The sequence below is a fragment of the Palaemon carinicauda genome, chromosome 30, assembly GCF_036898095.1.
Source record: "Palaemon carinicauda isolate YSFRI2023 chromosome 30, ASM3689809v2, whole genome shotgun sequence".
NCBI lineage: Eukaryota > Metazoa > Arthropoda > Malacostraca > Decapoda > Palaemonidae > Palaemon > Palaemon carinicauda.
In genome coordinates this window covers 72063857-72085745 of record NC_090754.1, presented here as the reverse complement: position 1 = coordinate 72085745, position 21889 = coordinate 72063857, and the positions used below count along the sequence as shown (strand labels likewise).

Sequence of the window (21889 nt, the reverse complement as noted above, 5' to 3'; positions counted from 1 at the left end):
TGACGAGTTTTATCTAAAAAATCAGTGAGGACGAGCAAACTACTCGTAGAGTTTAATAGATATCTACATAATTTTCACGGAGTTTGATGGGTGTTATGTGAACTACATTAATATCAATTTCCGTATTGATACTTGCCATAGAAAAGTCACCGTAGCAATTTTACGATAGCCGCGGGAGGCCGATTTTCGGTGGCGCCGTAAATTACTCATAGAATATTTCACATATCTAAATGAAATTTTCAGGGTTTTGTGGGATGGATATTTACGTTGTTCATAACAATTTTCATGTTGATATGAGTAAATTGTTCCTAGAATAATTCATAAATCCAAGTGAAAATTTCAAGGATAGATGGGAAACAGTTTCTCTGTTCTTACCAAATTCCATAGTGATATCTACAAATGAAATGACACGGTTATCATGTAGCCTTCTTAAATATTATGTTAAATGTAGCAACATTACAGTGAACTACGTGATAGTGAGCGACATCAACGAGGGATAATGCCGATCTCATAAACAATATCTGTTCCGAGTTCAGTTAGTTAAAATTATTATTATTATTAGTAGTAGTAGTAGTAGTAGTAGTAGTAGTAGTAGTAGCAGTAGTACTTGCTAAACTACAATCCTATAAGAAAAACAGGATGCTATAAGCCCAAGCCCTCCAATAATGAAAATAGCCCTGTGAAGAAAGGTAATAAGAAAACTAATAGAGAACTCTAACCCAAGGCACTGGAAGGCCATGATACAGTGGCTATGGCACTACCCAAGACTATTATTATTATTATTATTATTATTATTATTATTTTTATTATTATAATTATTATTATTATTATTATTAGCTAAGCTACAACCCTAGTTGGAAAAGCAAAATGCTATAAGCCCAAGGGCTCCAACAGGCAAAAATAGCCTTTGATGAGAGGAAAGAAGGAAATTAATAAATGATATGAGAAATAATGAACAATTAAAATAAAATATTTTAAAATCAGTAACATCAAAACATATTTGATATGTAAACTATAAAAAGATATATTTCAACCTGTTCAACATAAAAATGATTGCTGCGAGTTTGAACTTTTGAAGTTCTGCTGATTCAACTACACGATTAGAAATATTATTCTACAACTGGAATAAAACTTCTAGAGTACTGTGTAGTATTGAGCCTTATGATGGAGAGGGCCTTGCTATTAGAATTAACTGCATACCTAGTATTACGAACAGGATGGAATTGTCCGGGAAGATCTGAATGTAAAGAATGATCAGAATTATGAAAAATCTTATGCAACATGCATAATGAACTAATTGAACGACAGTGCCAGAGATTAATATCTAGATCAGGAATAAGAAATTTAATAGACCGTAAGTTTCTGTCCAACAAATTAAGATGAGAATCTGCAGCTGAAGACCAGACAGGAGAACAATACTCGAAACAAGTTAGGATGAAAAAAATAAAACACTTCTTCAGAATAGATTGATCACCGAAAATCTTTAAAGACTTACTCAATAAGCCAATTGGTTTGATTTTGAAGTGTCCTCATAGGAGAGCTGCTAAAAAGAGTCTCTTCTACTTTTGCTTAAAGGAAAGTACCTACTCAATAATTACAGTGCAGTATTTAACCCCTTGATTGAAGAATCGGTTATCTAAGTATTGTTAGGTGTATAAGGAAAAAGCAGAATGTGTAAAGACTATTCGGTTTATGTGTAGGCAAAGGAAATATTATCCGTAACCAGAGGGATCCAATGTAGTACTGTCAAATGTAGCATCCTCTGACCAATTAGAGGACCTTATAAACTCTATAGCAGTAGTATCTCAACTGGTGGGTGGTGCCTTAGCCAATCTACTACCTTTTTCTTGTAAGGAGACAGATATTCGTAAGTTGATTTGATGATGATAAGATTAAGAAGAATTTTTATAGTAGTTTTAGTAATAATAATTGTAAAATTTAGTGTAATAAGTAGAATAATAACAAATACATAATACTAGCAATCTCGCATCTCACGCGGCGCACTGTAGACATACCTGAAGAATGTTTGCAGCCTTGATTTGGACCTTTGACTTTTCTTTCACTGCTGTTACCGGACTCTTCTTGAATTTTATTTCACGGTGCAGCTGCGCTTAATGCCCCCTCCTCCTGTCTCAGTGTCAGCCTATATAAGCGAAATTTTATAGATTTAACTCATGATAATAATAATAATAATGATAATAATAATAATAATAATCTCTCCCGTATAATAAAAAGCAAATGTCTGGTTACACACACACATAAACACACACAAACACACACACATATATATGAATATATATATATATATATATATATATATGAGCTATTGAGGGTTGAAGAGCTAATAAAACCGGGGGTAAAAAGTAAATATCAAGAAAGGTTGTAAATGGCATGTGACGAAGTGAAAGTAAGAGAAACTGGTAATTTAGAGGAGGAGTGGAAGTTAGTCAAAGAAAATTTTGTTGGGGTTGCAAGTGATGTGTGTGGCAAGAAGGTTGTTGGAGGCAGCATGAGGAAGGGCAGTGAATGGTGGAATGAAGGAGTGAAGGTAAAAGTGGAAGAGAAAAAGAGGGCTTTTGAAGAATGGCAGCAGAGTAATAGTGTAGAGAATTATGAAAAATATAGAGAGAAAAATGTGGAAGTAAAGCGCAAGGTAAGTGAGGCAAAGAGGGCAGCTGACCTGAGGTGGGGTCAAGGATTGGGTCATTCATATGAAGAGATTATGAAGTTTTGGAAAGATGTGAAGCGAGTAAGGAAGGCTGGCTTAAGAATTGAAGAGACATTGAAAGATGGAAATGCAAGGTCGTCAAAAGGAGAGGAGGGAAGGAAAGGGTGGGCGGAATATTTTGAAAGTTTACTGAATGTTGAGGATAATAGGCAGGCAGATATAATTGCTGTTGCAGGTGTTGAGGTGCCAGTGATGGGAGATGAGAATGAGAGAGAGATTACAAGAGACGAAGTGAGGAGAGCACTAGATGAAACGAGAGTAGGAAAAGCATCTGGTATGGATGGTGTGAAAGCTGAGATGTTGAAGGAGGGGGGTGTGACAGTACTTGAATGGTTGGTGAGATTGTTTGATATGTGTTTTGTGTTGTCAATGGTACCAGTAGATTGGGTTTGTGCATGTATTGTACCACTATATAAGGGTAAGGGAGATGTGCATGAGTGTTGTAATTCAAGAGGTATTAGTTTGTTGAGTGTAGTTGGAAAAGTGTATGGTAGAGCACTGATTAATAGGATTAAGGATAAAACAGAGAATGCAATCTTAGAAGTACAGGGTGGTTTTAGAAGTGGTAGGGGTTGTATGAATCAGATTTTTACAGTTAGGCAGATATGCGAGAAATATTTAGCAAAAGGTAAGGATGTGTATGTTGTGTTTATGGATTTGGAGAAAGCGTATGATAGAGTTGATAGGGAAGCAATGTGGAATGTGATGAGGTTATATGAGTTGGTGGAAGGTTGTTGCAAGCAGTGAAAAGTTTCTACAAAGGTAGTAAAGCATGTGTTAGGATAGGAAATGAAGCGAGCGATTGGTTTCCGGTGAGAGTGGGGCTGAGACAGGGATGTGTGATGTCGCCGTGGTTGTTTAACTTGTATGTTGATGGAGTGGTGAGAGAGGTGAATGCTCGAGTGCTTGGACGAGGATTGAAACTGGTAGACGAGAATGACCATGAATGGGAGGTGAATCAGCTGTTGTTTGCGGATGATACTGTACTGGTTGCAGACGCGGAAGAGAAGCTTGGCCGATTAGTGACAGAATTTGGAAGGGTGTGTGAGAGAAAGAAGTTGAGAGTTAATGTGGGTAAGAGTAAGGTTATGAGATGTACGAGAAGGGAAGGTGGTGCAAGGTTGAATGTCATGTTGAATGGAGAGTTACTTGAGGAGGTGGATCAGTTTAAGTACTTGGGATCTGTTGTTGCAGCAAATGGTGGAGTGGAAGCAGATGTACGTCAGAGTGAATGAAGGGTGCAAAGTGTTGCGGGCAGTTAAGGGAGTAGTAAAAAATAGAGGGTTAGGCATGAATGTAAAGAGAGTTCTATACGAGAAAGTGATTGTACCAACTGTGATGTATGGATCGGAATTTTGGGGAATGAAAGTGACGGGGATGTGTTTGAGATGAAGTGTCTAAGGAGTATGGCTGGTGTATCTCGAGTAGATAGGGTTAGGAACGAAGTGATGAGTGTGAGAACGGGTGTAAGAAATGAGTTAGCAGATAGAGTGAATATGAATGTGTGGAGGTGGTTTGGCCATGTTGAGAGAATGGAAAATGGCTGTCTGCTAAAGAAGGTGATGAATGCAAAAGTTGATGGGAGAGGTACAAGAGGAAGGCCAAGGTTTTGGTGGATGGATGGAGTGAAGAAAGCTCTGGGTGATAGGAGGATAGATGTGAGAGAGTCAAGAGAGCGTGTTAGAAATAGGAATGAATGGCGAGCGATTGTGACGCAGTTCCGGTAAGCCCTGCTGCTTCCTCCGGTGCCTTAGATGACTGATAAGGATTCAGTGTTATGAAGCTTCATCTGTGGTGGATGGCGGGGGAGGGTGGGCTGTGGCACCCTAGCAGTACCAGCTGAACTCGGTCGAGTCCCGTGTCAGGCTGTGAGGAACGTAGAGAGGAGCGGTCCCCTTTTTTGTTTCATTTGTTTGATGTTGGCTACCCCCCAAAATTGGGGGAAGTCCCTTGGTATATGTATGTGTACATATATATATATATATATATATGTGTGTGTGTGTGTGTGTGTGTGTGTGTGTGTTTGTGCGTGTGTGTGCATGTGTGTGTGCATAAATTTTTCAATCACGCTCAGTGGCATTGCTAGGCGTATTCCTACTCTGTCTCTCCCCGTCCCTCAGGTAGGGGAAGAGGGAGTACCATTCCATGGTGAGAGTGGGTACCCAGAGAGGTACACGAGGGAACTACACTCTCCCACAAATTGCTGAAACTGCCTTGTTGTGCGTGTGTTTGCATATCAATTTAAATATGTACCCGTCGTTTTTGACGGGTCACGTACATGAGTACTAATTATAATAGAGCAAAATTTGAAAATTATGGAAACACGATAGTGTTAGTTGAAGGAATTATAGAGGCAGTTCTCTAGTCTTGGGTAGTGCCATAGCCTCTGTACCATGGTCTTCCAATGTCTTGAGGTAGAGTTCTCTTGCTTGAGGGTACACTTGGGCACGCTGTTCTATCTTATTTCTCTTCCCATTGTTTTTTATGTTATAATAGTTTAAATATGAAAGATTTATTTTATTGTTGTTACTGTTCTTAAAATATTTTGTTTCCATTGTTAATTACTTCTCTTGTAGTATATTTATTTCCTTTCTTTACTGGATTATTTTCACTGATGGAGGCCTTGGGCCCATATCATCTTGCTTTTCCAGCTAGGGTTGTAACCCAGCAATTAATAATAATAATAATAATAATAATGATAATAATAATAATAAAATGTCGATTTTCTATTGTTTAATTTATTAATGGTATCTCTGAAGTAACCTGGTGTGTGCTTCTTCCACTCCTTGCTAGGTCATGATCCTGCTGTTTTAAAGATGTTACTTCAAGATGGTGATATACCAAAATTCCCTTTATTAAGTCTGTGCAGTGAGTCGATTCTGACAATCCCAGTTTTCATCACAACGCTGGCCAGCTGTGGATTGGTGATGATGGGAGACTTGTCTGATGGCTCACAGCAATCCAACCTAGTATGGGTGGTCCTGCCTATTATAGTTTTTCTGATCATGGTGATATACAAAAGCTTTTTCCACTTTATAAAGTTACCTGGTGTGTGTCCTTCCTCTGCTCTTTGCTAGAAATTGTTGATCCTGGATTTTAGAAATGTTAGACACAAAATAATATATATATATATATATATATATATATATATTTATATATATATATATATATATACATATATATATATATATATAAATATATATATACATATATATATTTATACATATATTTTAATGTATATATATAATTATATATATATTCATATATATTTGTATATATATATAATATATATATATATATATATATATAATTTATATATATGTATATATTCATATATATATATATATATATTCATATATATATATATTTATATATATATATATATATATATTTTATATATACATATATATATGTATATATATAAATATATATATATATATATATATGTATATATAAAATATATATATATATGTATATATATATATATATATATACATGTATATATATACATGTATATATATATATATATATGTATGTATGTATATATATATATATATATCATGCATAAATAATGAATGAATGTTCATATGTTAAGCCTTTTGCTTCTACTTTTTAAATAGACATGATATACAAATTTTGGGATTATGCTAGAATTCGATTTTCTGCGTAGAGAAAATCAATCCAATCTATATTTCATCTTTAGTTAATTGCTATGTAAATTTCTATTGAATCAATGAAAACGATGCTGTCCTAGTTCATAAAATCATGAGTCATATGAGACCTGGTTTTGCATTATTTAATGAATAATGATATGATTTTGACGTTTTCTTGATAACGTCCTGCTTTGTAATCCCAATAACGTAGACCAACTAAAGATCCAATAATTTTGAGATTTCTTGTGAAATTTACCGATGTTCATCCCATTTGTGTTAAAATTGTTAAAAAACTGAAATGTTCAATGTCTAATTTAATGTTGTTCGTAAAATATTTTATTCTTATTATTCATTACTTTTCTTGAACTTTATTCATTTTCATGTCTCCTTTCCTCTCTAGGATATTTTTCCCTTTTGTAGCCCTTGGGCATATAACATCCTGCTGTTACAATTGTTGGTGTAGATTGGCTGTTAATAATAATAATAATAATAATAATAATCTCGAATTTATGTAATACGTTAATCTTATCACAATTGATTGCTTACATTTGCTTAGAAAAAAAATTTTCAATTCTAAATTATGACGTTGTTCGTTTGAATTTTGGACAAGTAATTATTAAGCCAGTTTAAACTGTGCCCCATTGTTTAGTATGATGAAAATATATAAACTATTTTCACTCTCTCTCTCTCTCTCTCTCTCTCTCTCTCTCTCTCTCTCACCTAAAATGATCTTATCATATTCAAAATTCTCTCTCTCTCTCTCTCTCTCTCTCTCTCTCTCTCTCTCTCTCTCTCTCACCTAAAATGATCTTATCATATTCAAAATGTTCTCTCTCTCTCTCTCTCTCTCTCTCTCTCTCTCTCTCTAAGCATGAACTTACAGATACACTCGTGAATGGCTTTCCTTATACCGTTAAGAAATTATTCTTCGTTGGTTATTGTATATGAATGGTTCAAAATGCTTCACAATTACTCTTAATTGTTATCGCTCTTGATTGAAGGGTCATTGTTTTTTAGTATCCTCTTGATATTTAAGTACATAATTTCCTTCAGTAGATGTAAATCCTACTGATAAGCTTACTTATGACCTTACTTATTAAAGAGACACTCTAGCTTCAATGGGCATATTTTGTATAATCAAGTATTTTTCTCTTTATTTTCTCATTTTCAATAAATTAATAATATTGTCGTAGTATTCAATCCACGGCCGCCACGATTACGTTAAAAGTACATTATTGATTATTACGAAGAGAGTCAATCTCCCCCAAAAATAAAATGCATTATCATTCAATTTTCCCAATTTTCCCCCCAAAAAATGCATTATTATTCAATTTTCCCATATACCTTAGATTACTACACAAGGTTGCTCATAGTTGATCCAATTTAGAGTCTGAATACTTCATCTTAGGTACAAGTTATAATGTACAATGTTAAGTTAAATTAGGATGTAATGGTTCCCAAATCCTTTTGCAGAAATCGTTAACATAAGTCCTGGTGGATAACTCTCGCCTTCTCCACCTTGTCAGGCTAGTCCTTAATAGGGGTTACTTACATCTACTTTTGTTATATATTGTTGCAGTTAACGAACTTCCTTAAGTATTTTATTAATTATAATTCTCAGACAATCTTATTAATTAGCATTTTCCGACTGAAGCTTTTTTCAATCATTCAAATTTGCTTTCTTAAGAGAGTTTTCTATTGAAAATTGACGAAGTTCACCATCGCTGAGATGTATAACATAACGTTTTCTTTGGTGAGAATATTACTTGGTATACTCGCGTAAATATATTTTGTTCCCACCTCGTTCTCTTTACTGCTAAAAAGATAATTTCCTCAGAAATTTATAGCAATTGGAAAAGGTTTATTTCAAATCTATTGGTAAGTATCCGTCCAATGAAATATACAGCACAAAATATAGAAACGGTAGTGAAAACTTCTCCAATATTTAGCCATTTCGTTTGCAGATGTTTTGGTAAAGTTCTTTAAAATAAATTCTCTCTCATCTCCGTTCCCAGTTTTTATGCCTTGTTAGGATGATTTAACTGTTGTCATATATATTTAGAACAAACAATTCTGAATTATCCACTTTTTGTGACCACACTGACATAGTCAATTATGAGTCTGATAGTAATAGATTAAAAGAAATAGACAGTTGTTTCTCTGGAAATTATCATTACAAAGAGAAAGGAAGACAGTATGATGTGCACACCTCGTGAAGCAGTACCCAGGTGCAATGAGTCATAGTGTATTCTAACCCTAAAATATATTTTTATCAATTGTAAAGTAAGTTTTTTTTTTAAAGAGAAAGACAATTATGCTTTGGTGAGAGAAGTTTTATTGATCTTTCATACTCGAGAATTTCCAAGTTTTTAGGATTTTAAGTTTTTTAAGAAGCATGGGTTTTATAGACAAGATTTAGATTTCTATTCATCACAGAATTTTACCTCATAGTTTACTTTTTATCCATTATATTTAATATATTTTGATACATATTTAATATATATTTTATTTTATTCAGTTATTTAACATGAACATGGAAAATATTTTTCTTCTCGATATAAATCGGTCCAGGTCTGTAAGAATCGAGTTTGACTCATTAGACTGGTTAATCTCCCCCTTAAATAATAATAAAAAAAGCGTCAATTCTTATACATCATCTTGGATTCTTAAATGTTAGTTGTTTGATGCACTAGTCATTTCTAACCTGACTATGAAGTCGTTGTAATTGTCCCTCTCTTTCTCTCCATTATTCATGATTTACATTAAAGCTTATCATTGTTTTTGCCTTCATCTAGAATACCTTTCTGGCATCTCCAGTTTGACTACCGCACCTGAGAAGGGGTTAATCCAGATGGTATTGGGAAAGTGTGCACTAAACTCAATGCAGCGAGAAAGGGACGATAGGGAAGGGCAACTGGTTTGAAACAGATTCCCCCACAGATGGATGCTACGTCTCTACAGATCATGGGCCTGCTTTCAACTCTCTCTCTCTCTCTCTCTCTCTCTCTCTCTCTCTCTCTCTCTCTCCCCTATTCTTCCAAGGTGGCCATATGGCAAGCTTGAAGCAAGGGAGCGGTCCATTGTGAATCGTGAGTGTGTGCTTGTCAGATAGTGTAGCAGCATCAGTCTGGCATATGAGAGTGAGAGGACTGCTCATATGCTATGTTCAAGATAAGGGAAACCTTTATGCAGGAAATATGCATTGAAACAAAAGTTAAAATAGTTTCGGATATACAGCCGTTTATGTATGTATATATATATATATATATATATACTGTATATATATATATATATATATATACAGTATATATATACTGTATATATATGTATATATATATATACAGTATATATATACTATATATATATATACAGTATATATACTATATATATATATACAGTATATATACTATATATATATATATATATATACTATATGTATAGATATATATATATATATATATAAATGTGTGTGTATGTATGTATGTATATAAATATGAACAGTGAAAAAATATATATATACACACATACAGTATATATATATATATATATATACATACATACATATATATATATATATAATATATATATATATACATATATATATATATATATATATATTACCTAGCAGGACAGTGTCCTAGATACTTAACATATATACATATGATCGGCATCCAAACCCCTCTCCCCAAGCCAGAACCAGGGAGGGTCAAGTAATAGCTGCAGATGACTCTGCATGTAGACTTATAGGCTTTCCCAAACTTCCCATCCTTTGCTGACAAGGTAGGTGAGGTTTCAAAAACTACAAGAAACTATCGAGCTTGATCGGTGGCTACTTTCCTCTTAGTAAGGGTAGAAGAGACTCTTTAGCTCTGGTAAGCAGCTCTTCTAGGAGAAGGACACTCCAAAATCAAACCATTGTTCTCTAGTCTTGGGTAGTGCCATAGCCTCTGTACCATGGTCTTCCACTGTCTTGGGTTAGAGTTCTCTTGCTTGAGGGTACAATCAGGCACACTATTCTATTTAATTTCTCTTCCTCTTGTTTTGTTAAAGTTTTCATAGTTTATATAGGAAATATTTATTTTAATGTTACTCTTCTTAAAATATTTTATTTTTCCTTCTTTCCTTTCCTTACTGGGCTATTTTCCCTGTTGGGGCCCCTGGGCTTATAGCATTTTGCTTTTCCAGCTAGGGTTGTAGCTTAGCAAATAATAATAATAATAATAATAATAATAATAATAATAATAATAATAATAATAATAATAAAACTGCAGTCCGGCTGATCGCCAGAGCAAGATGGCTAGCCCGTTAAATCCAGGTGCCTTCTCTCTGGTTACGGTTCATTTTCCCTATGCCTAAACACACACACATACTGAATAGTCTGGCCTATTCTTTACACATTCTCCTCTGTCCTCATACACCTGACAACACTGAGATTACCAAACAATTCTTTTTAGTTCACTGTAATTGTTCAGTGGCAACTTTTCTCATGGTAAGGGTAGAAGAATCTCTTTAGCTATGGTAAGCAGCTCTTCTAGGAGAAGGACACTCCAAAATCAAACCATTGTTCTCTAATCTTGGGTAGTGCCATAGCCTCTGTACCATGGTCTTCCACTGTCTTGTGGGTTAAAGTTCTCTTGCTTGAGGGTACACTTGTGCACACTATTCTATCTTATTTCTCTTCCTCTTAGTTTGTTAAAGTTTGTTATAGTTTATATAGGAGATATTTATTTTAATCTTGTTGCTGTTCTTAAAATATTTTATTTTTCTTTGTTTCCTTCCCTCACTGAGCTATTTTCCCTGTTGGGGCCCCTGGGCTTATAGCATCCTGCTTTTCCAACTAGGGTTGTAGCTTAGCAAATAATAATAATAATAATAATAATAATAATAATAATAATAATAATAATAATAATAATAATAATAATAATCAGTCGTTTCTCGTTGCGTTGAGTATACTGTACCATGTAAACAAAGGAGAGAGGAAATTTAAACCTTTTCCATAAACAAATCTCTACCTTGAACTAAACTGTCTTAGCAGTGCCCAAAAGGGCTTTAAAGGTTGAAAGGCAGAGAAGACTTCGTGAGAGAAATAGATACGAGGGCGAGTGCAAAGCTTGGGTTACACAAAGATACGGAGAAAATGATTGAAAAGCAGATTGTATGCAAGTGGACGAAAACAGAACTGGTTTGTATATGAGCTCGTTATCTGTTGAGTAAACTTCACTTGCATTCACCTCGCCTCTCCGTTAGTGTCTAACAGCTACTTTGCCACAACCTAAAAAGTAACCTCTTGTGAGAAACCACACAAAACAAAGAATTATGTTCTTACTGAAGAAATTGAAAATGTAATGATGATTTGATGAATGCCAAGAAACTGTGGAAATTGAAAGGACGTGGTTATTTTACATTTATCCTTGAAAAGAATCTGCAATTTATGATATTTAAGAATGACCATTATCTAATATATGAGATAGTTTGTTAAAATTCATTCGGTGTTTATGTAGCTATTTTTAGCATAGGTTGTGAGTTATTTTTTTTTATTTGAATAACAAAAGTTTCTTCTGTAGAATTTGACTAGTCTGATGCGAAGTTGGTACACACCATTTGTATCTCAGATTTGTTGTGTGGCCTCTTGCAGTAGTTTTGGTAACAATCTTTCAGTCTTTTTTAAGAAAATGTCGATGTAGAATCCCGTTAATTAATTTGATAAAAACCTATGTTTGTTTATACTTTGTATATTTATGATGTATAGATTTTCTTTTATGTTTATGGGTTTGTCAGAAGGCCAACAACTGTCCTTGTTAGATAATGGTGGCCTTCTATCTTATTTCTCTTCCTCTTGATTTGTTAAAGTTTTTAGCTTATGTAGGAGATATTTACTTTAATACTGTTACCGTTCTTGAAATATTTTATTTTTCCTTGTTTCCTTTCCTCACTGGGCTATTTTCCCTGTTGGGGCCCCTGTGCTTAAAGCATCCTGCTTTTCCAATAATTAGGGGGGTAGCTTAGCAATTGATGATGATGATAATAATAATAATAATAATAATAATTATAATAATAATAATAATGCCAGCAAGGTCTCATTATATCAATTCATGGTTCTCTACCTTTTCCGAGTCTTAGGAGAATGTTACTGGAGTTTAATTATTCTTTAAAAAAAAAAAAATGAATTAGCGCTATTAATAGTTTGAGTTAACCAAGACTTTAAGTAAATAGCGTGGGTGATTGCTCCCGGTATGTTGATTTGAATACTTGCAAATGAAATTATTAGAATGCTGCAAATGTTTTATATGTTGAACAGGCTGACATGAGTCTGTCTTCATAGTTTATAAAGTAGGTTATATGACATAGCTATTTAACGTTGTTACTGATCTTGAGATATTTCATATTCATTATTCATTACTTCTCATTTATAATTTATTGTTTTCCTTATTTCCTTTCCCAACTGGGCTATTTTTTCCCCTATTGGAGCCGTCGGGCCAAAAGCATTTTGATTTTCCAACCATTGTTGTAGCCTAACTAATAATAATAATAATAATAATAATAATAATAATAATAATAATAATAATAATAATAGTTGATAAAATGTAAATTGACCAAATTTGTTACGATATTGTCGTTTAAATTTTTCTTCATAACTATCCCAATAGCCTTCATCTTTTTATTTTATTTATTTTATTTACTTATTTTTTTTTGTGGAATATTCTCATTTTTATTACTCAGGTGTTAAGACAAGGATAAAGAGACGAACATTTTCTTAAAAGAGGATTGCTAAAATTTATTAGCATTAATACTGTTGAACAAGCCCATATACACAGTTGGCACTAACATAACATCACAGATAAGGTGTCTATTCTTTCTCAGTTCAAGCACTAGTTCGTTCACGTGTTTGCTAGGACATGGTATACCCTCGCATTATCCCACTGTTGGGTGATCGTTTGCTGTGATAGTTCATCCCCTCACAAATATATATTCAAGCAGTTTATTGTTAAAAGGGTCTCCATATAAGTGCACTCTGACCACTTCATAATAGAAAGACACCTTTCGTCATATCTGGTTTTAATCTTGTAGTGATATTGAAAGCACAGTTTTCTTGCCTTTTTTCAGCAGTAACACCACAGTAACTGTCGAATTTGTCTTTTTCGTGTTCCTGCCAAATGACAATTGCATCGTGGTTTTCCATTACATTTCGATAGATAAAAGGTTTGAATTTGAAAGTTTTTAGCTGTCCATGTCAGGTTGTAAGGATTCCACCGAGTCCCAGTTTGGGTCAGTTCACTGAAAATGTCTTCACTGTAATGAAAAAAAAAATCCTAGTTCACTTACAATATCTTCACTTGAACGGCATTTGCTGTATAATGAATGCACACAAGTACTGAAATTTCCTTGACTTCGAAGTCTACTGTTTTTATTTATGTATATAAAATAAATATACATAGACAACAATCTAGTTAAAATATCTTCACTTTGAATGCAAAGTATACTTAAAATTTTCGCAATTCACTGGAAGTTATTTCACTTTGAATTATATAGATATGAAAGTTATTTGTCTATGTTGAATAATCATTTATGAATAACGAAGTCTATTTGCCTACAAACCATTCACAACAGAAGTGTCCAACTATGGTACCTCAGGGCATAAGCCTATCAAATAATCCTTCAATAAAAAAAAGAATCTATGAAAGCTTAATAAAATGCACTTTAGAATGACAATCACATGGTGTGACTTGTGCGGTCTTTCATCCATTAGAAAATGTGAAAGTTCAGCTTACCTTGCGATTTACGCTACTTTAAATCTAATAATAGTAAAATTTGTGTTATAAAGATTCTATTTACAAGATCACAGATAACATCACATTCACTGATCACGAATGCCAGCAACGCGAATTAGTAGTAGTAGTGGCCATTCAGACTAAAAGATTCCTGGATGAATTAGTCTTTTTAGGCTGGATGATACTTGTGATTATTGAACTAAAAAATGGCACTGTCTTGTTCATTTTTCTTTTAGAGGAATTCTGGCAATCTAGGCTTCCTCTTGATATTTTCCTCGTGAGGAAACTTAATCCGAGGTCTCTTATAGATGTTTTCCTCGTGAGGAAACTTAACAATCCAAAGCCTCCTCTTGGTATTTTCCTCGTGAGGAACTTGACAATCCGAGGTCTCTTATAGATGTTTTCCTCGTGAAGGAACTTAATCTGAGGTCTCTTATAGATGTTTTCCTCGTGAAGGAACTTAATCTGAGGTCTCTTATAGATGTTTTCCTCGTGAGGAATCTTAACAATCCAAAGCCTTCTCCTTGATATTTTCCTCATGAGGAATCATAATAATCGGAGGGCCTCCTCCTAACATTTTCCTCATGCGGAACCATAACAATCAGAAGTCTCTTATTGATATTTGTTTTCCTCGTAAAGAAACCTAACAATATGACGATTTCTCTTGATATTTTCTTCGTGATGAATCTTAACACTCCGAGGCCTCCTCTTCCTCGGTATCCTGCAAAGGAATTGCTGGAGGCGGCGTCTCCTCGTTATTTTTAAGGAGCAGATCTAAAACCTTCTCCAACTTGTCCTCCAGAGTCGAGATCCGTTTATTGAGCGTCCCATAGGACTCGACGATGTCCTCCATCTTCTCGCTGACGATATCGGACATGTTGGCCTCCAGATCCTTGATGTTGACCTTGACCTCCTCGTTGTCGTTGCGGTGGTAATCACCTCTACGGATGCGACTGCCCCGCTTGATCTTCATGCTGCTCTTGGTGTTGGTCGTGTCCACCTCCCGCGTCCGGAGGCACTCCATGACGTTCACCAGCAAGTGAGACGGGAGGTTGTACTCTTTGCATTTTTTATTCCGCGCTATGAACAGCTGGGTCGACTGGAAGGAGGAGATACGTTTAGCATTTCATTTTTTTTTTAGTTCTTGGGTGATGTTTCTAGCGTCTATGCGACCTTTCATATAGTGATGTAAGTTAGATGAACTAGTTTGTTTAATTTCATGGAATGTTAAACAAATATAATATAGTCTTAAGTGTAAAACTAAATGAATTGGGAGCAAACAGTAATTTTTGAACATTGGTTTATATACAGTATATGACTGTTAATATTGAATTATCTTGAAGCATGTCAAAATGCATTCATAAACTAGTGACATTTAAATCTATTTCATTTCATGTATTATTTATTTTCATTTTTAAAGTGTTAAATTTTGTATATCTTAGAAGATGTCTATTTCCAATTTTCTTTGGATTATCTGAAAACAGGATTATTTCTCACCTTTTTTGGATGATTTGGAAAGAGAAATACACGATATTCATTACAGGCATGTTTGCAAAGATAGGCAGCTTTCATGAGTAGGTCATTTAATCTGGAAAAACATTTTGAGCTTTAATACACCTGGAATGTGTGGAATTTTTACATTCTATAAGAGAGAAACGTAAGAAGAAAAAGAAACTTAATTATGAATTGTAATACTGGAAGATAAACCCTTTGTACATCAAATATGGTTTTCATCTGTAGATTATGACGAAGGAAGCAAGACCTTTTGATATCAGAAATGGTTCTTATCTGGAACTAATAATACAGAAGCTAGTTCTTTGAATACAAACATGCGTCTTATTTATGAATTAAAAAGTAAAACAAACTCCTTGATTTAGAGAATAGTTCGCAATTATAGATTATGCTAAGAGAGCTAACCCCTTTCTTGTTTATTGGTTGCTATGCATAAAAATAAACCATCTGGATTGTGGAATAAGAAATTTGAAATCTTACTTTGGAATTTTAACGTAGGACGCTATATAAGCGGCAGTTGCACAGTTCCTCTCCATCTGGAACACCAGCTCCGTCTGCTTTATCAGCCTCTCGAGATGAGCAGAATTTCTTAATCCCTGTCAAGTTTGAGAAGTTATTTAATAAAGGAAATAATGAACTACTACTTGTCATTTTCATAAAGTAGGCAAGGATTGTGAAGTTTTTGGCTGGGTTAAGTTGCACATGATAAAATAAGATGGGCTAGGCAGGACACAACACTAGGATATTTTAAGTAGGATGCTGTCCTGAAGGATGGTTTTGGTTGAACATGGTACTGAAGGAAGTTCAAGGTTGGAAATTTATCCAAGGGTGGGTTAGAAAGGACACGGCACAAGGAAGAGGGGGTTAAGATACGGCACAAAAGTTAGTGCTTGTTCTCCTTCAATTGCTTTTGCTTATTTAGGACAAAGTGCACTAGATAATAAAAGTAAGCTAGAACGGGTTAACATATTCTAGATAGGATAAAGCTTCAGAGAATAGGCCCTCTCTCTCTCTCTCTCTCTCTCTCTCTCTCTCTCTCTCTCTCTCTCTCTCTCTCTCTCTCTCTCTCTCTCTCTCTCTCTCACGTAAGTCCTTACCTTCTAAGATGGAATTTCCTTTTTAGTAAGCATATGGGATAAGATATTTATCATTACTATTCGTTGTATTTCTATAGTCTGCATTTATATTATTTGATTCTAATATTTTTTTTCTGTAAATTTTTTCTTGTAGGAAGTCAAAGTGTTCTTTTATTTTTACTTATATTTATGTTCAATTAAGCATTGTTGTAAAGACTTTATTTTATACTCAATATAGAAATGAAAAAAAAAAAAACTTAACAAATGGAATAAACTACTTCATATAATCTAATCAGGCCAATAAGTATCTTAAAATAAAAGAGAAAAATAGTTTCGTACTTGCACATCGTTGACCGCCAAAGCAACGAGTAGATTTGACAGAATGATAGACACCAGAATAGCAAAGAAGAGGTAGATAATGTGCCCAGTGAATTCAAGGTGAGACAAGCCATTCACAAACTCAGTTCCGAAGTCCAGCTCGCCTATCATCATCGTCAGTGTTTTGACAAACGTGAGTAGAGGATTCTTGAACACGTTAGACCCACCACCACCATCCTCAGATTTGGCACAATTCAGGGTTATGTAGAATGCTGAGGAGAAGGCAAGTAACAAGCAGAAGTAGATGGCAAAGATCTTTAAGAAGACGGTTGCCACCCTCTGGAACATGACCACATAAATGCCGCAGTTGGGGAAACGCCCGATGAGCAACATACATTCCGTCCACATTAGCAGCAGAAGCCATGTCGCTAAGTGGTGTTGCCACTCCTCTGGACTGCAGCTGGGTACAACCAGCAAGACTAGCAGGGCGATGATGACATGGAGGACGCCAGATATTGAGCGGAACCAGGCTAACTTGTTTTGCATGATGGACAGTAGCTGCTGTAGTAAAATAAGTACAGTCTGAAACACAACCAAACCCTTTAGAGCATGGTTACTTTGTTCATCTAGAGGGTTAATGCCTGCACTGCAGTTGACATGGCTAGCCGTCGAACATGCACACACTGAGGCGTTTGTGGAATTACAGCTAGTGTCCCACACAAATTTATTGAAACTCAGAACAGTTGTAAGTACTGCATATAAGAGATAAAATATAACTTCAATGAGAAAAAGTCGTCTCACTTTCATCCACTTGATGAATAAAAATATTTCTAGAAGTGGATGGCTTAGTAGTTTAGCGTGACCCATATCAACGAATGATTGTAAGTTCTGCACTTGATTCTTTTTGTAGGAACCTGTTAACGGAAGGAAATTCATGGAAGCCTCTAAAGTTTTGGTGTTTATTTTTGATGAATTTGTGACAATGCAATGGTCAAAGACTGCATCCATTGTTCCCGGGAGTTGCAACAGTGTATAGGATAGTACAGATTCCCCATTGTTATCTTTGCTTCCAAGCTCTGCTCCAGCATTGAGAAGTGCTACCATTGAAGGCACAGACCGGGCTTTTGCTGCCTTATGCAATGGAGTTTCACCATTTGCATCTTTTGCATGAACTAAAGCTCCTGTTTTAATAAGGATATTAACTGCGTTAAGGCATCCAGAGGCGGCTGCATCGTGGAGTGGTGTGTGACCTCTCATGTCTCTGTGATCTAAGACGCCAGGTCGGCCGCTCTCCAAGAGTAGTTTGATACAGGTGGTAGACCTCGAAGCTGCTGCGTAATGTAGAGGAGTCTGACCAAACTGGTTCTTGGCATAGACTGACGCTCCCATGCTAAGTAAGAAACTAACGCCTGACGTCCACCGTATCTGCGCTGCTCGATGAAGAGCCGTTTCATGAAAGGAGCCTCCATGGCCATTCACGTGTACTCCAGATTCTAGGAGGGCTTCCAAAGCTTCTAGATTCTCGCTGTCCACCACCTTCAGGAGTCTAGCAGCATCAGGGTCCCAAGCACACAAAGGATCTGTTGCCGAGGCACCATTAGCATCGGCTGAAAATGGATATTTAAACTTATTACAAGTGTTTTATTTTATTTACATTTTAACAGATTAAAGAAATTAGTCAGTATGAAGGATTGATTGCTAAAGATTAGGATGAAACTAAAACATCTTCAAACATCCATATTTATAACCGAATGTAAAGCATAGATTAATGCTTCGTTTTGTGATAAAACTAATGGAAATAGTAGCAATATTGTTTTTTTAAATGTACTGTTTGCTTTTAAGATAAAAAAGTTTTCAAAATGAACTTACCTTGCCCTTTATTCAGCATTGTGCCTACGAGGAGGTTCTTCACCGACTCCAGTTTTAAGTTGTGTAAAAACGGTGGGTTTTCAATAAATCTTCAAAGGTAGTTATGTAGAATTATTCCTGTCATCAAGAGGAATTGAAAATGGAAGTAAAGCAAGCACGGGTTTGTTTTCATGAGTCAGGATGCTGGCTTCATTATCTGCAAGTATGTAAGTAGAAATTAGTTGAGATTTGAAGCTTCAAAACCACATCATATGGTGTTTTTTCTATTAATCTGCTTTGATGCATTACCTTTAACTTTAATTTATTTTTGAATAGTATTTGCATGCACATGTGTGTACAAATTATTTGTATGTATACTTTCAATTGGGCTCCACAAGGCACTAGTAGAGTTGGAAACCTAGACCTACATGGCTGAGAACTATGAAGCGTGAAGTAGGAGATGAATGGAGATGTATTGATTTAAAAAGTTCAAGATTGTGACAACTGGCAAAATCTAACCGAGGCCCTTTGCATCATTGCGTAGAAGATGATGATGATGACATGTTTTCAATGGAAAGGAAGCATGTTTTAGAATAACCTTAAGATGACTATCATGCCAAATGAAGTATGGTATCTGTCCCTATTAATGCAATTAATTCTGTTAGTTCATTCCATTTTTGAAAATGAGCTTTGGGTGTACTGTACCCCTTTGATCATTTTGTATTTTGGAAAAAAATAAATACGTAGATAAGTTCACAGGTTCACGTACTTCCTACCTCAGGTCCATGACATGTCCTGAAAATTACACAAGATGTGATATAAAATAAAATATTTACTCCCGACACGCATATATATATATATATATATATATATATATATATATATATATATATATATATAATTTTTATATATATATATATATATATATATATATATATATATATATATATATATATATATATATATAGTTGTTTCGTCATTAATCAGTTGCCTATGAAAATGAGTGGCTCCAGAGAAAAAATCAACAGTGGTCGCTGTCATATTTCGACTTTTAATTGCGTATTATTGGATGAACCCAATATGCAGAAACGTTCACATGAACCGCTTCATGTAGCTTCACAGATTTCTTATCAGCAACAAGTCAAATACCGGAGACTTATTCTTATTGCACCCCTATGTTGCTCACTCTCACACTACCGAGATATAAATGTCATTTTTTTTCCAGTACCTCTTCCACATTTACCTGGCTTTTGTAGATCCTTCTCTCCAAAAATCTTTGAAATTATATAATTTTCTTCTGGGGTTTTTTATCCGTTCTTTGCAAAAGGCCAAGTCATCTCCAAATATTTTCAGTGAATCATCAGGTCACCTATGCATACTGTATTACCCGAGGTCTATATTTTATTACCATACCGAAGTATATCCACGTTTCTTTCCCATCAACTCTTATTATTATGAAACATATTTAGTACTACATAACGTTTTGTAATGCCAAAGGTTCGACAGGACAGAATTTTGGTAAAGTTACGAAGGCTTGTTTTCATTTAAAGCAATTATTGGGAAAATTAAGAGTGATCTCTGATAAACAATATTACCTAATAAAGCGCAATGTGTTTCAACATATTATATTTAATTTCGTTACTCTACTTGTAATTAATCCCATGTTTAGACTGGCATTGGACCGGCCCGGGTCCAGCTTTTATCAACCCGGTCCTTATTTAACCATACAAGTAAAGTTCCTAGTGTTGAGATATTCTGATAGGCCTTTGCTTTTATTACAGTCCTTCAGAAACCTGTTGGAAAAGAACAAAAGGAAAAGCTAAAAGCATCGAGGGGGGGGGGGGGGGAGTGTTAGGAATATAGCTGGCAAGAGGGATAAATGCTTTAATAAGATAAAATCAAGTAAATAAAGATAAATGGTAGACACAAGTGAGAGTGGCATTCTAAATGGCATTAGCTTCCACAGAAAATTCTTGACTATTTCATCACGGTTTACTATTGATAATTCCATCAGCATATTCATCATCAACATCAGTCGTTCTTAGTCCACTGCAGAGCAAAGGTCTCAGACAAGCCCTACAGTCGCGTTTGTTTATGGTCTTTCTCTGCCAGTTTATACCCGCAAATTTTTTTAGCCCGTCAATCCTTTATCTTCTTGTTCCCCTGCTTCGTTTTCAATCTCGAGGGACCCATTCTGTTACTCTCTATATACAACTATTATCTTAAATTCTTATTATATGTCCTGCCTACGTCCATTTCTTCTTACATATTAGAATATCCTCTACTTTAGTTTTCTCTCGTATCCATGTTGGTCTTTTTCTATCACTTAGTGTTAATCCCATCATCATTCTTTTCACACACGTGTTGTATGTATTCATGCATCGCCGCCTGGCAAAAAAAAAAAAAAAAAAAAAAAAAAAAACTAATTTTCTGGGAAGCAACAGGCTTACACCTTGCGGTACCCATGGAACTTTTGCCCCCTGGCTAGGGACGACGAGCGGGTTTACCCACTCCCAATGGCCAGGGTTTACCAATCTCCAGCCAGAGGGCGACACACCGCTCCTCCCTGCAACGTCCTTGCCTTGACCGTGGAAGTAGACGCCGACTACTAATTCTCCTTGGAGGATTTATTGTTGATGTCTTATATGAGATGGGTATTTTAGTGTTATGTTTGTTTGAGTCTTTTTATGTCTCCTCTTATTAGTTTGTCGTTTGTTAGGCCGTTTAAGCTTTGTTGGGGGTTATTCATAGCTCTTCCAGTTGATATTGGGTTGTGGAATTTGAATGCCTCTACAGTAGTAGTAATAGTAGTAGCTTTTTTGTAGTGATGTATTGTAGGACAGAATTGGTTAATTTGATTTTTTAATATTCTGGTTATGATCATTGTTGGCATTGATGATTATGGTCAGTGGGGAATTACTATTGCTTTTGTTGTTTTTATCATGATTACTGTATTATATGTTTTATTATTATGGGTACCGGAAA

The 21889-nt window shown here is 35.1% G+C and overlaps 2 protein-coding genes across 3 annotated transcripts in view; one reads left to right on the top strand and one right to left on the bottom strand.

The window, feature by feature from the left end:
• Ttc1 (Tetratricopeptide repeat domain 1) overlaps positions 1-21889 on the top strand; it is a 538489-nt gene that overhangs the window by 347795 nt on the left and 168805 nt on the right. The window lies entirely within an intron of this gene.
• Positions 14826-21889, bottom strand: part of LOC137623273 (transient receptor potential channel pyrexia-like) — a 78728-nt gene continuing 71664 nt past the window's right edge. Inside the window, exons 2-6 of the mRNA XM_068354043.1 lie at positions 18926-19121; positions 17078-18663; positions 16143-16258; positions 15648-15738; positions 14826-15249 (exon numbers count right to left, since the gene is read on the bottom strand). Of these exons, the coding sequence (XP_068210144.1) occupies positions 14839-15249; positions 15648-15738; positions 16143-16258; positions 17078-18663; positions 18926-18944 (2223 nt within the window). The 5' untranslated portion in view covers positions 18945-19121 and the 3' untranslated portion in view covers positions 14826-14838. The remainder of the gene's footprint in view (positions 15250-15647; positions 15739-16142; positions 16259-17077; positions 18664-18925; positions 19122-21889) is intronic.